The 12502-nt window shown below is 46.2% G+C and overlaps 1 protein-coding gene across 6 annotated transcripts in view; it reads left to right on the top strand.

Moving 5' to 3' along the window:
* Window positions 1-12354, top strand: part of LOC117946694 (histone-lysine N-methyltransferase ASH1L-like) — a 15033-nt gene extending 2679 nt beyond the window's left edge. Inside the window, exons 2-14 of one of the 6 annotated variants that reach the window (XM_034874992.1) lie at window positions 612-1464; window positions 2299-6415; window positions 7680-8022; window positions 8206-8379; window positions 8460-8554; window positions 8637-8710; window positions 8838-8883; window positions 8985-9022; window positions 9120-9190; window positions 9295-9467; window positions 9988-10079; window positions 10199-10341; window positions 10427-12354. In XM_034874992.1, coding sequence (XP_034730883.1) covers window positions 808-1464; window positions 2299-6415; window positions 7680-8022; window positions 8206-8379; window positions 8460-8554; window positions 8637-8710; window positions 8838-8883; window positions 8985-9022; window positions 9120-9190; window positions 9295-9467; window positions 9988-10079; window positions 10199-10341; window positions 10427-10484 — 6081 coding nt within the window. In that variant the 5' untranslated portion in view covers window positions 612-807 and the 3' untranslated portion in view covers window positions 10485-12354. Of the gene's footprint in view, window positions 1-611; window positions 1465-2298; window positions 6416-7679; window positions 8023-8119; window positions 8380-8459; window positions 8555-8636; window positions 8711-8837; window positions 8884-8984; window positions 9027-9119; window positions 9191-9294; window positions 9481-9661; window positions 10080-10198; window positions 10342-10426 lie in introns of those variants that run through there. The other 5 variants (XR_004657081.1, XR_004657083.1, XR_004657082.1 and 2 more) reach the window with 5 other exon arrangements.
* The last annotated feature ends 148 nt before the right edge of the window (window positions 12355-12502 follow it).

The following is a 12502-nucleotide window of genomic DNA, read 5'->3' as shown; positions in this document are numbered from 1 at the left end:
GAGAGAGAGAGAGAGAGACTAATAGAGAATGCATGCAAAAGCTTTTTGCCAAACATGAAAAAGGGGAGTTTCAGAGAGAAAAGAAAGTACAGCAGAGGGAAGGGTGGGAGGAGAAGTGCTTGTGGGAGTAGCTGAGAACAGAAGGCGCAAAGACAGTGGGGAGAGGAGGGGAGAAGACTGGATCAAGTGTTTGAATTTGTTAGGAGCTGATTGATTGATATATTGATTTGTGGAGTGGATGAGAATTAGAACATAAGAGAAAGTGTTAAGGGAGCGTTTGCTGCCTTTCAGAGCTGCCGTTATTTACGGATTTTCAAAGTAAACCAGCTGAGGCCTTTTTTGAAGAATGGGAATAGGTTTTTCTTCCAGTTAGTGCCGACATTCTGGGAATCGGTTGCACTGAGTGGCCCCCTGGGTTTTCTGTGTGATGAGATCATCTCTGTGGACATAGACTTTAGCACCTCTCTACAGCTGCCTGCAGGAAGGGGACTTTCCCCTCAATTCCTGCACTGCTGCTACTCTGCTACTCAGCATCTGAGCTCACTGAAATGACTAATCACTGGCCTCTCTATCTTTCTGTCTGTCTCTGCCTCAAACTTACTCCATCTCAGTTCAAGCCTAAAGGACAACAGAGAGACCTTCCATCGCTGGATAAAGGAGCCCAACTGTACTTGGACTATTACAGGATATTCTTCTGGAAATCTCCTGACCTACACCTGCATTCTGCTCACCACTAGAGCCAGGGTCATTTAAAAGTGTTATACTGGAAACCCCACAGCATCCTGCTTCTCCCCCCTGACTTCTCTGATGGACCAGAGAGTGAAAGGGGGAACCCCTCCAACCACAAACTCCACTCTGGACCCCACCTCTGCATCTGAAGACTCTGAAGTGGCAGAGAAAAAGAGGAGGGGTGAGGGGGAGAATGGAGATGTAGGGGGAAAGGATGAGGAGAAAAGAGGAGCAGGGAAAAAGAGAGAAGGAGACAAGGGGGCAGTACTGGAGTTGCTCATCGAGGGGCGCTGTGGAAGCGCAGGGCAGCAACAACTTCAGATCTCTGGCAGAGAGACCGGCTGCCCTGAGGGTAATGTACGACTCCGGATTGAACAGGCCAAACGCACCAAGAAACCACCAAAGATCTTGGAAAGCTATGTCTGCAAGCCCACCATCAGAACCTATCAGAGACAAGCCAGGGGGGGACTGCTGAGGGGGGATGGAGATAGAGGACAGCAGATCAAAACCAGCTCTACTCCAGAAGAGGCAACCAGAGATCAACACTCAGGCTTGGATTCTTGCCAGAGCACATCCAAACAATCTGCATCTGCTTCACCACCACTTGCATCATTATCATCGGCATCATCATCTTCGTCATCGCAGGCACTCTCGTTATCATCAACATTTACCGCTGCTTCCAACACAGCCTCAGTCCCTACCATAACCAGCCAAGGGACCAAGTCTGCCAAACAGGTAAGTTATTAAGGTATTTAAGGAATGAGGCACACACACACACACACACACACACACACACACACACACACACACACACACTGATAAACATCATGTCAGCTGCCAATTATTTTAAAATAGCTAAATCACAAAAAGTGTTACAGCCACTGAAGGTGAACACACGTGTTGAAGCTCTGAGCCATTGTTTCAATACTGAATCCTAAGCAGGCCATTTAAATAAACAGCCCTATAAATAGGACAACAGCACGGCAACTACTTGGAGCTATTACAGACATTGGTCCATCAGTCCCTACGACAATCACCCAAGGGGAAGCTTATTGCTTTAGCTGCACAAACGCCACACAAGCTGCAGCTAGCAAAATTAGAGGACAAGTACGAAATATCAAGCTTTCTCATCTGTATTAGTGGCAATTTATAGCTACCAATAGCACAGCTTTCTCTCTCTCTTTGTAACTCTACAAGGCTCTATATATCTGTCCCTCTTCTATTTTTACATCCCCTCTTTTCTCTACCTGCTCTCATTTATCTTTTACTCCCCCTCTTTCCCTGTCCCACTCCCTTCCTCTCTGTTTCTCTGCCTTTGTATTTCTCCTTTCTGTGTCAACCCCATTCCTGTTTTCATCACCTAACTCTCTCCTTCTCTTCAGTATGCCCTCTTTTCTCTGCCTGATTGAGTCATTTTGTCCTCACTGTCTTTTGTAATGGGCGGACGAAAACAAAAGCATTACAGTTGTTGTCGCTTCCTCATTGTTGTTCGCTGTTGTCAACAGCAAACTAGTGGATGTTACAGCCATTATTGTCTATGACAGAGATTTCATGTTTGCACTCCAACAGGTTCCTATCTCACTGGTCGATAAGACAGAGGTAAATTCAAATGGCTCACATGAGAAAGTGAAGAAAGAGAAGGTTCCTGCTGTCAATGCAGGAAACAAACCCTGCTCGCCAATAACAGATCAGACAGCTTCAACTACTCCTCCCACCACATTCACCCAAGTCCCAGCTCCATCGGAAACCAGGAATAAAGGGAATACCTCCAAGAAACATAATGGCTTGGTTAAGACAACTAAACAAAAAGGACTATTTATTGGGAAAGGCTCCACCGACATCCTTGGCACTTCCACCTCATCGAAAAGCAAGATTGGAAAACACAGCAGTTCCTCCTCTTTTTCCTCCATGGACTCCTTGACAAGACCTCTAGCCTCCACCAGCTCCCACAAAGAACTCAGAACTCAGAGTAGGCCAGACTCTCTTTCCTCTTTTTCAGTCCCCCCTAAACCACAGTCCTCCCCCACTGCGGAGCTCTCCTCAGCCCAATCTCAAGATCAGGGTCCCTTTCTACAGCCCTCACTAGAGAAAAAGAGAGACAAAGAGAGGAAAGCAAAGAAAGAGAAACGGAAAGACAAAAAATCTAAGCCAGATAGATCGGAGGCTGAAAGAGCAAAGAGTGAGAGCAAAAAGGAGGATGGCAAGAAGAAGAAAAAGGAGAAAGGGAAGGATGGGAAATCAAGGCATAGTAAAGAAAAGGATGAAAGACAAGTGAGTGATGATACATGGAGGGATGAGTCAAAGATTGAAAGAGGAAAGGCTGAGAAAAAGAGGGATAAGGTTAGCCCAGACAGACAAAGAACAGAGGATAATAAAAGTGGTGAACCAGTTGATAGTGGTAAACTAAATAAAACATGTAAAGTAGTGAATTCAGGCCAACCAGATGAGATAGACAAGATGGATGACGGTTGCAAGCCAGTTAAAGAAGCGGAGCCAGCAACAGCAACAGGTGACACCAGTAAATCAAAAGAACAAGATGTCTCAAGACATTCAACTATGCCTCCAAGCCACTCCTCTTATTCCGCTCCTCCCTCTTCGCCCACTCCCTCTGCCCGTGCCCCGGTTTCTCCCCCTTCTTTCCCCCAAGAGCAGGACAGCCGTCCGCTCAAGAAACGTAAAGCCAGGCGGCCCAGCTGGACCAAGCTGGTGCACCGGGCTCAGAGGGCGGAAAATCAGGAAGCCCCTTCAGATTTCCAACATAATCCTCAACTAAGTTTCTCCCAGAACCCCAAGACGTCCCTTCCTGCCAAGGCCACTATTCTGCAGACTGATGAGTCACACCCATCTCCCTCTAGCTCCTTTACCAGCAGCTCCTACACTCTCTCTTCTGCAACCACACCTACATCCCCAAAGCCGGGTCACCCCACATTAGACCATAGCCCCCCTGTTTCCAGATGCCCCGTAACCCCAGCCAGAAAAAGGGGCCGCCCCAAATCCCACAGCTCTAACTTAGATGAACCGCCCCCTAAACTTTCACCAAATGCTGTCCCAACTGAGATGCCTCTTCTGGGGTGTGACGGAGTTCAGAAAACCCCTGTGCTGGAGCCAAGTCCAAAACTGCAGTGTGCCACTCAGTCTAAATCCAGCCCCAAGAAGCGTGGCCGTCCTCCCAAGCGACCTCTCCCTGAGGACCAAAGTGGAGATGCACTGAATCGTAAATATTTTCCTCCTCTTGAAAAAGGGAACAGGCAGCTAAAGATCAGGAGGCTAATTAATGAGATGAAGAAAAGAAAAAAGAGGAGACTTCACAAAGTAATGCTGTCTGGGTATGTAGGGAAGGAGGGAAGGGGAGGCCAGGCAGCAGATGGTGAGACCTCTATGAGATTGTGTAAATCAATAGAGGCTACAACAGTACACACGCTCTCAGCCCTGTCCTCCTCTTTTGGGAGTAAGCTGGGCCCTCAGATCAATGTGAGCAAGAGAGGGACCATTTACATGGGCAAGAGGCGAGGACGCAAGCCTAAAGCCCAAACAGCTAACCTAAATTCCAACTGTAAGAATGCCACTCAGTCGTCCCTGTTCATCAATCCCTCAGAAACATCTCTCTTCTCATCTAACCAACCCCAGCCTCCTCCTTCTCACCCATTTCCCTCGCCATCCCTTACCCACTCCAGTGGGGCCCAGAGCCCTTATAGTGAAGGCAGCCTCACAGAACCAACATCCTCCTTACTTTTTTCTCATCCCTTCTCCCTCCCCTCCCCATCATCCTCCTGCACCTCCCCACGTCCTCCCTCCTCCTCATCCCTCTCTCCTTTTGTGAAGAAGAGTTGTCCATGTCAGGGAAGGCATCACTTCCCCTTTCACCAGTCTTCATGTAAGCTATCCTGTCCCACCCCTCCACTGCATCACACTCCTGGCTCTCCCGGCCACCTGAAAGAGGCCACCCCCTCCCCCAGGAGTGAGTCCCACAGTGAGGAGACACTGCCTAGTGATAGTGGGATTGGAACAGATAACAACAGTGTTTCTGAGCGAGCGGAGATGAGGGGAGTTCGAGGCATGCTCAGGTTGGGTCAGGGGTCAGGAGTTATTCTGGGGGGTCAAAGGCACCCCTCCTCTCTTGTGGACCGTCCCTCTCCTGTCTCTTCACCCCTCTCTCTCAAGCCCAGACACACAAACCCAATCTCCAACTCAACTACTGTGGAGCGGCACAGAGACAGACACAGGCACAGACGAAGGGATTATGATTGTTCCTCCTCCTGTACTTGCCTGTGCCCATGCACCTGCCCTGGGCACAACAAGTGCACTCATTCGGACTATTACTCTTGCCTTGGGCAAAATGCACTGAAGAGGCAGAAAAATAAACATAAGAAGAAACAGCTGCACATGCAAGATCCAGAGTTTCTGGCTGAACTAGAAGATCTGGTCGGTCAGTTCAGCGAGGTCCATATTGGACGCCGAAGTTGGGCGAGGACAGGACTGGGACAGGGCTTGGATGGGAGTGGGAATGCTGCTGGAGGAAGGCGTCATCACTCCTCAACCCATTCTCACCGCTCCAACATCTTCAGGATCAATCTAAATGGCTTCTATTCGCCTCACCCTTCATCTTACTCTGCTAATCCCTCCTTCTCCCCCCAGCCTTTCTACTCCTGTCAGCCTGTGCATTGCAACAGGAAGCCTGACCGCAGGCAATGTGGTTGCCCATCCAAGTTTCAGGAGACCATCGAAAATATGGGATTTTACAGCAGCTATTCCCCAGCCACGACACTTTACCACCACCTCCCCAGCTCCTACCCGATTCCCTCTCCACACCAGTACGCCCCCCATCAGCCCCATCATGCCCACTTCCTTCTCAACCCCGCCAGATTCCACAGGCGGAGGAGCAGGTTGCTGAGGGAGGGAGCTTTAGGAGGAGAGGTTGAGGGAGATCTAGGAGGAGGCAGTGGAGGAGGCCCACACCTTAGCTCAGGGTTCACATCCAGCCTCTCCTGTGGCTGTGGGAGGAGCGAACACAAACACAAACACAAACAACGTCACAGGCACTGCGAACGAGACATGGATGAAGAGGAGGAGTTACACGAGGATGAGGAGGAAGATGGAATGGAGAGAGAGAGGTTGGCCAGTTCAAAGTCAAGGTTGGGGTTCATTTTCGGGCAAGGAGAAAAAGGAAGGAAAGTGGCAAGAGGAATAAGGAGTAGGTTGTCTAAAGAATCACCTTGGTTATGTGAGAATGGAAATGATTCCTTCTCCTCAGCTGCTGCTGCTGCCACGTCATCATCTTCATCTTCATCAATGAGGTACAAACACACATCGCTCACCTCACTGGGGCTGGGTTCCTCTCACCTGTCTTCATTTGGAGGAAGTTGGGGCGGCATGGGCAAGAGCTGGACAAAATTTGGAGGCCTGGGAGGGACAGGATTTGGAAATTCAACTCCCATCTGGAGAGGGTTCACAGGGGAGCAACATACAGGCAGACTGATCGCATCAGAGGGAGAGGACGAAGATGGTGAGGACGAGTCTTCCCTGTACAGGACATCCCCATCCCTAACACACACCAACCTGTTCACATCCGCTACCATGGCAACAGGAGAAAGGGGTCTGAGGGCCGGCTTGGCCGGTAGAAATACTGGAAGTAGAGACAGGTCATGGAGGACAGATGAGCCAGCATGGACAGAGAGGAGAGAAGCAGGTGAGGATGCATGAATGGTTTCAATGTGTGAATAAATGGAGCACTGGCATGCCTGTGTTTCTGTATGAGGTCCCGTTAGCATTACATTAGATATTAGTTTACTAATTTCACTTGCACAGTATGACAGTATATTTGCACAATGGGGATATGAGAATGTGGCAGCAATAGTTTGCCCAATAAAGTGAAAGCATTGCTTTTTCTCAGGTGTTGTTGAGCCACACATCAAAGACTGGAGGGTGTATGAGAGGAAATCAGACTCTGTTCTTTTTATAGACAATTTCCCCCCCCCCCCCCCCCCCCCCCCCCCCCCCCCACACACACACAAACACCTCCACCACCCCCCAGCACAACAGTGTGTGTGTGTGTGTGTGTGTGTGTGTGTGTGTGTGCGTGCAACCACTCATCAACCACTCTGTTGGAATTTTTAAAGTGTTGGAGCAGGAAGGCAGCATCTCGATGGGAATCTTCCAGAAAATCTTTGAAATCTTCCTCGCCTGCAGCAAACCGCACACTGTTGTAGCCTGGGACTACCCACTGAAGACAGTCATTAGTTAACCACCAGATTGGCTATTTAAAGCCTACTTTTTACTGCTGGCCAGCAGGGCCTATTTGACTTGGAAAAATCCAATAAGGAAAGAGAGGTCACTCTTGTCAGGGACTGTGGAAAATGAACAAAAAGATAGATGACCTCAGGAGTGATTGATGAAGGAATAGCACGGAGGTCTGAATAGGGGCAAAAACTGCTTGTGAGGGGAAAATGTTGTTTTTGAAAGAAGTGGAACACATCTGACATCAGTTTATCATCTAACTTAACACCCATGTGGTTTGAAGTGCAGCACGTAGCATGGGCACACTCACACATTTATTTTCTCTTTCTTTGTCTGCTAAGGCAGCCTTTTGCAATGGCATTCCACATTAACTGAATGTGCAAAAACAATTTGTCTGCAAGAGTGCATTCGTGTGCATGTTCATATTAGAAAGCATGCATTCCTCAGTGTTCATTCTTGTGTTTTTTTTCGGTGAATGTGTGTACATAAATCACTTCTTAATTCATTTCCAAGAAGTGAACTGGTCAGAGGAAATGTTGTGACTCACATAATCTGTGTCCCATCCGCATGACTCAGCCTAGACTGGCCTCACCTCACACCTCCTGCTGGCTCAATCACTGATCCACATCTGTCTCATTTCCTCTCTGACACTTACATCCCTCCTGCCTCCCTCTACCTCACCCCCTCCCTCCCTCTTTCCATTTCAATGACTGCAGGTTTACAAGGTGACTCAAGAAGCCGGGGGCAGCAGAAAAGTGTGCCAACGCCAGACAGTATTGCAGGGAAAAACAAAAGAAGGCCAGGACGGCCTAGAAAGCACCCACTGCCCTCTACTGTATCCTCCCTCACGTACTCATCTGCAGCTCCATCCATGTCATCACCTGACCTCTTGCCAGGACACAACAGAGATGGGAGAGAAGTGGGAGTTAGAAAAGAAGAAAGAGGACCACAGAGAGATAGACGGGGCGACATGGTGCAGCAGGTGACAGAGTTGGAGCTGCAGGCCAGGAGAAAGAGAGGACGGAAGAGAAAACATGATGACTCTCTGTGTCATCAGAGGTAAACACTCACAACTGTATTATAAAGTACCGGAGGTGGTTGACTTGAAAATTCAATACAACCACTCACTACTGCTATATTAACCCACTGTTTTCAGCACTGTGTGCTAAACCAGTGCCTTTTCTCTCTTTCTCTTTTTCCTATCTATCATTCTATCTCTCTCTCTTCATGCTTTCCTTTTAGTGTCGCTGAGGATAAACCCGAGTGTGACACGCCCTCCGAATGTTTTAGCCAATCCGATGTCGTGCAGGCTCCATCTCAACCAGTAACTATCCAAAGAGACGAGAGAGCAGACGGGCCTCCCAGGAAGAAGTTTCTGAGGGCGGGTCTTTACTCTGATGATTATAAAACTGCAGAGTGAGTGGACTGAATTCATAAACAAACTATTGTAACAAAAAATTATGTTTTAACAAAAAATGTATGTATCTCTTTTCTAGCCCTCCCTCCCAAGCCCAGCAGTTGTGCAGAGAGAGTATGGACTACACTCCGGGGGAGAATGGATATAGCCTTTTACCTGCTCCCATACATGTCGGTGAGTATTTAAGTAAATGCAAACACTGCTGTAGTTGGTCGTAGCTGTGATTGCTCACCTAAACTGCCTTTGTTTCCTCCAGGGAAGTACCTTAGGCTGAAGAGGATTCATTTCCAGTTACCTTATGATGTTATGTGGCTGTGGCAGAACAATCAGGTACAGTAGAGCCCCTTAAAACAGAATCAGGGAGTTAGACGGTCAAGCTCAAGCATCATTGGAGGTAAAAGATTGTTACAAGAAGTGTCATGAATCTACGTGTAATTCTCATTTTGTGTTGTCACAGCTTCAAAGGCAGCCTGCTGTCCCACTGAAGAGGAAGCGCCGTTACTGTGAGTTGGCAGTGTTGAAGGTGTTATCTTCAGGTTTAGTTGATGGATCCGATTGATGTTGTCATACAGAGTCTTAATTGGTTTCTTTCTGTGTCACTCAGGCCGGCTGAAGGAGAGGACTGTATCCTTTCAACAAACGGTCAGTTCATGTGGCTTCAGGTTGTTCCATTCCTATGAAGAATGCAGCTTTAATAAGTGTAAAAACCTACACGTGTCCTTCCTTTTTTTTTTTACAGGAGGAGTGCTCTAGTGACATTACCAGCTTGTTTCCTCACCTCGACATGGAGCCTTTAACCAGCAGCGAGAGGTATGGAAAGAAATCAGCGATTCACATGTCTAGATAAACCACTTGGTGCGTTGTAAACGATCTAATGTCAGGGAGCTAATGTTTCTCCCTGTTTGCCGCGGCAGGAGCTTTGTCATGAAACACCACGTATTCCTCGTGAGGAACTGGGAGCTTGTGAGAGACAGACAGATCCAACTGAGGATAGAGAAGGAGAGGGAGAGAGACGCAGAGGGAGAGGACAGCGACTCACGTCTGTCCTGTGATGGAGCCAATGGGGACGATGGCCACATCAAGTCAGGTCCATGAAGCAAGTGTGTGTGTTAGTTTTTGTTTCTGTAGGTGTTTGTGTATGCATATGTGTATGTGGTTGAACTCTATACATTTTCATTTCAACATCTGTATAGATTTCTTCTGGTGTCCTGTGTTGTCTTTTACTTTACTATGTGTGTGCATGTATGTATGTGTGTGTGTGTGTGTGTGGTGTGCTAACAGCCTGTCGTCCTCATATTTGGCTTGTTTCTCCATATCATACTCAGCAGCAGTAAGTGGTTTTCCAACCACAGAATTTCAGCCTGCAGAAATATTCCCCCATTTTTGTCATCCAACGCTGGTGTCCAAAAAGCCAGCAGACATCAACTTTCCCCTTTAGCAGTAAAACCACACCGTTTCCATCCTACATTCCCTGGCTGATTGCAGATAGGAATCAAGGGGAAATAAGCATTATTACAGATATACAGTATCTGTAAAACACATGACGTCATTCTCTCCTGCCATGCCTTCACTTACGTACAGAATACTGTTTGACTTCTGACCCTCAGATCAGCAAGTGGGGGTGGAGGTGACGGTTATCAGCAGTGACCCCCACCATCAGAGTCAGGATGCCTCTAGCTCAATCACTGCCAGCCTCTGTGTGAGTAAAGCACTACCCACATACAAAAACAAATACCTTTTAACAATGCAAATGTTCATAAGGATATTAAAAACAAAAGTCTGATTTTGAAATTAGTTGTGCATACTTGTTCACTACAGCCTACCAAAACCAAGAACAGAGAACAGGAAGAGGGCGAGGGAAAAAAACGAGGGGAAGAAGAGCTCTGCAGCACAGAACAGAGGAGGAAACGGCTAAATGATTTACTTTTGACCCTGCAGCAGCAACAAGCTAGGAGAGAGAGGTGAGAAAAGCGTCACATACAGCAACAGAAGGGACTCTGAAAGGTATATGCATTGTCTTGTTGATATTATCTTGCCTTTTCGTAGGTGGGACCACTCTGAGAAAGGGACCAGGCCCACCACTGGACAGATGGACAGGAACTGACGTAACAACACTGCTATTACCAGTAGTAGTGCTACGGAGAACGAGCGACAAAAAAGGAGAAGAGAGATGGAAAATTATAAAGGCTGAAAAAATGCAAGAGAGACATCTCACACACTGACAGATGAGTGTTGTGAACCCATGGCTCTGAAGGGCATCACACCAAGGATGAAACCATGGCAACACATTTTGTCCAAGTGGCAAGGATTGAGATAAACTGAGATAGACTGTCCCGGATGAAAGAAAGAACAGAAACAGACCAGCTGATATGAATTTGCACTAGTGCTGGATGATCAAGCACACTAAAGACTGTACGTACGTATGCTGAGTGGACACACACACCTTGATTGCTCTTACTTTGGCACCTTAAGCAAACTTTGAAAGACAGACATTGTTGGGAGACTGAAAGTGGACATATACAGTATGGTACTCAGCATTTCGGCTCTGAAGTTTCCAAGAGACAAGGAGCTCAGTAGCTGCCCGGGGGAACAAAAATGCATCCTGGGCCCTAAGTAGGTCAAAATTGAACCCTAATTTACTCGTTAAGCTTCAAAGTCACATTGCACCTTTGGGAAATGACACAAGGAGTGAACCAGTTGAAAGCTGTTGAGACAGTGGTTGGGTTTTTCTTCACTTTACCAAGAGTGTCTGCCATGTACCAGTGAATAGGCAGGAGAGGGGGTGGGCTCGGGGATTGGAATTTTGGCATCGCTGCAAGAGAATTTCTAATGAGGTTTAAGAAAGAAGTTATTTTTGGAAAAAAAAAGACAGCTTGGGCAATGTCTGCAAAAAAGATGGACAAAATATATTCATGATAGGAATGTTTATTGTTGACTATTTTCAGTATTTCTTCCTGGGTAAGGGATAGAGAGGGGTTAAAAGTCTTTTGTTTACTTCAGACTGCCTTTGGGAATGTTTTTGCTTCATAGAATTGACAATCAGAATGTCCTGGGGGGGAGGGGGGAGAAATCTAAAATTGATTTGCCCCAAACGCTCCGTAGAAGTGCCATGTTGTCTTGTGTATGTACCTAAGCGAACTCATGCAGTCTTTAAAAGCAATATCTCCTCCGATAAGGACTATATATGGACTTTCTTTGTACGTTTTTTTTTTGTGAATATTTGAGGATTGGAGGTAATTTTTCTGTACAGTTGCATAGTTGATTGTTCTCATTTTAGGAGCATTGGATTAATCCACTTAGTGGAAGTAAACATAGGCGTTTAGTTTCATGTGAATGTACGTAGAGAGAGACCTGTTTTCCTCTTATCAGCAGTAGCGTGTAAAATGAGTGTTATACATTACAATACTATTGGCATAACACATACAACTTAATAATCAAATCTTTCATTTTACTAACATGTTTTAAACAGATTATACAGCTGACCAATATATCAGTCATTTGTTCTTAAAATTGACCATGATTGTTTGAGTTTTTTGTAGGATTACATAACTACAAACTTTTTTTAGCGGAGTGCTTTTTTTTTTTTTATTGGTCAGACAATCAGTGACAGTGAATTAGTTTTTTTCAGTGTTAAATTCCTGCTCTCTCTCAGTAGTGTGGCTTATAATAACAAGCCAAGAAAGTGCAATTTCTTTGACTGTTTACATTCTGTATGTATAATTTTCCTCTTTCCTTTTTAACTAAGAGCACTACATTATTGCCAGTGGATGATTAACTTTATAGCAAAGGTCCACATAAAGAGTTATTTATCTAGTTTGCATGACATGTAACCTTTGCCTGTTGCCTCTAATAATGTGCATCTGAAAAAAAACATCAAAAACAGTTAAATAAATCAATGCCATAGAATGTCAGCTCAGACTTTTTTGCCTATATAACCATAATAATAAAAGCATTTTATGTCTACTAATACTAAACTCTGCAGATTCTTGATGTCTTCCGTCTCAGTTACAAGGCCTTCTTCTTACTGTGTGTGTGTGTGTGTTTTGGGAGGTAACTGCAGTGATTTTAATCAGCTTGAGCTAACAACAGTGCTATCTAGTGGTGTTGTATTGTATATATCGC

The sequence above is a fragment of the Etheostoma cragini genome, chromosome 6, assembly GCF_013103735.1.
Source record: "Etheostoma cragini isolate CJK2018 chromosome 6, CSU_Ecrag_1.0, whole genome shotgun sequence".
NCBI classification, from domain to species: domain Eukaryota; kingdom Metazoa; phylum Chordata; class Actinopteri; order Perciformes; family Percidae; genus Etheostoma; species Etheostoma cragini.
Note: the sequence above shows the minus strand (reverse complement) of the source record. Positions and strands in the feature narration are given on the sequence as shown.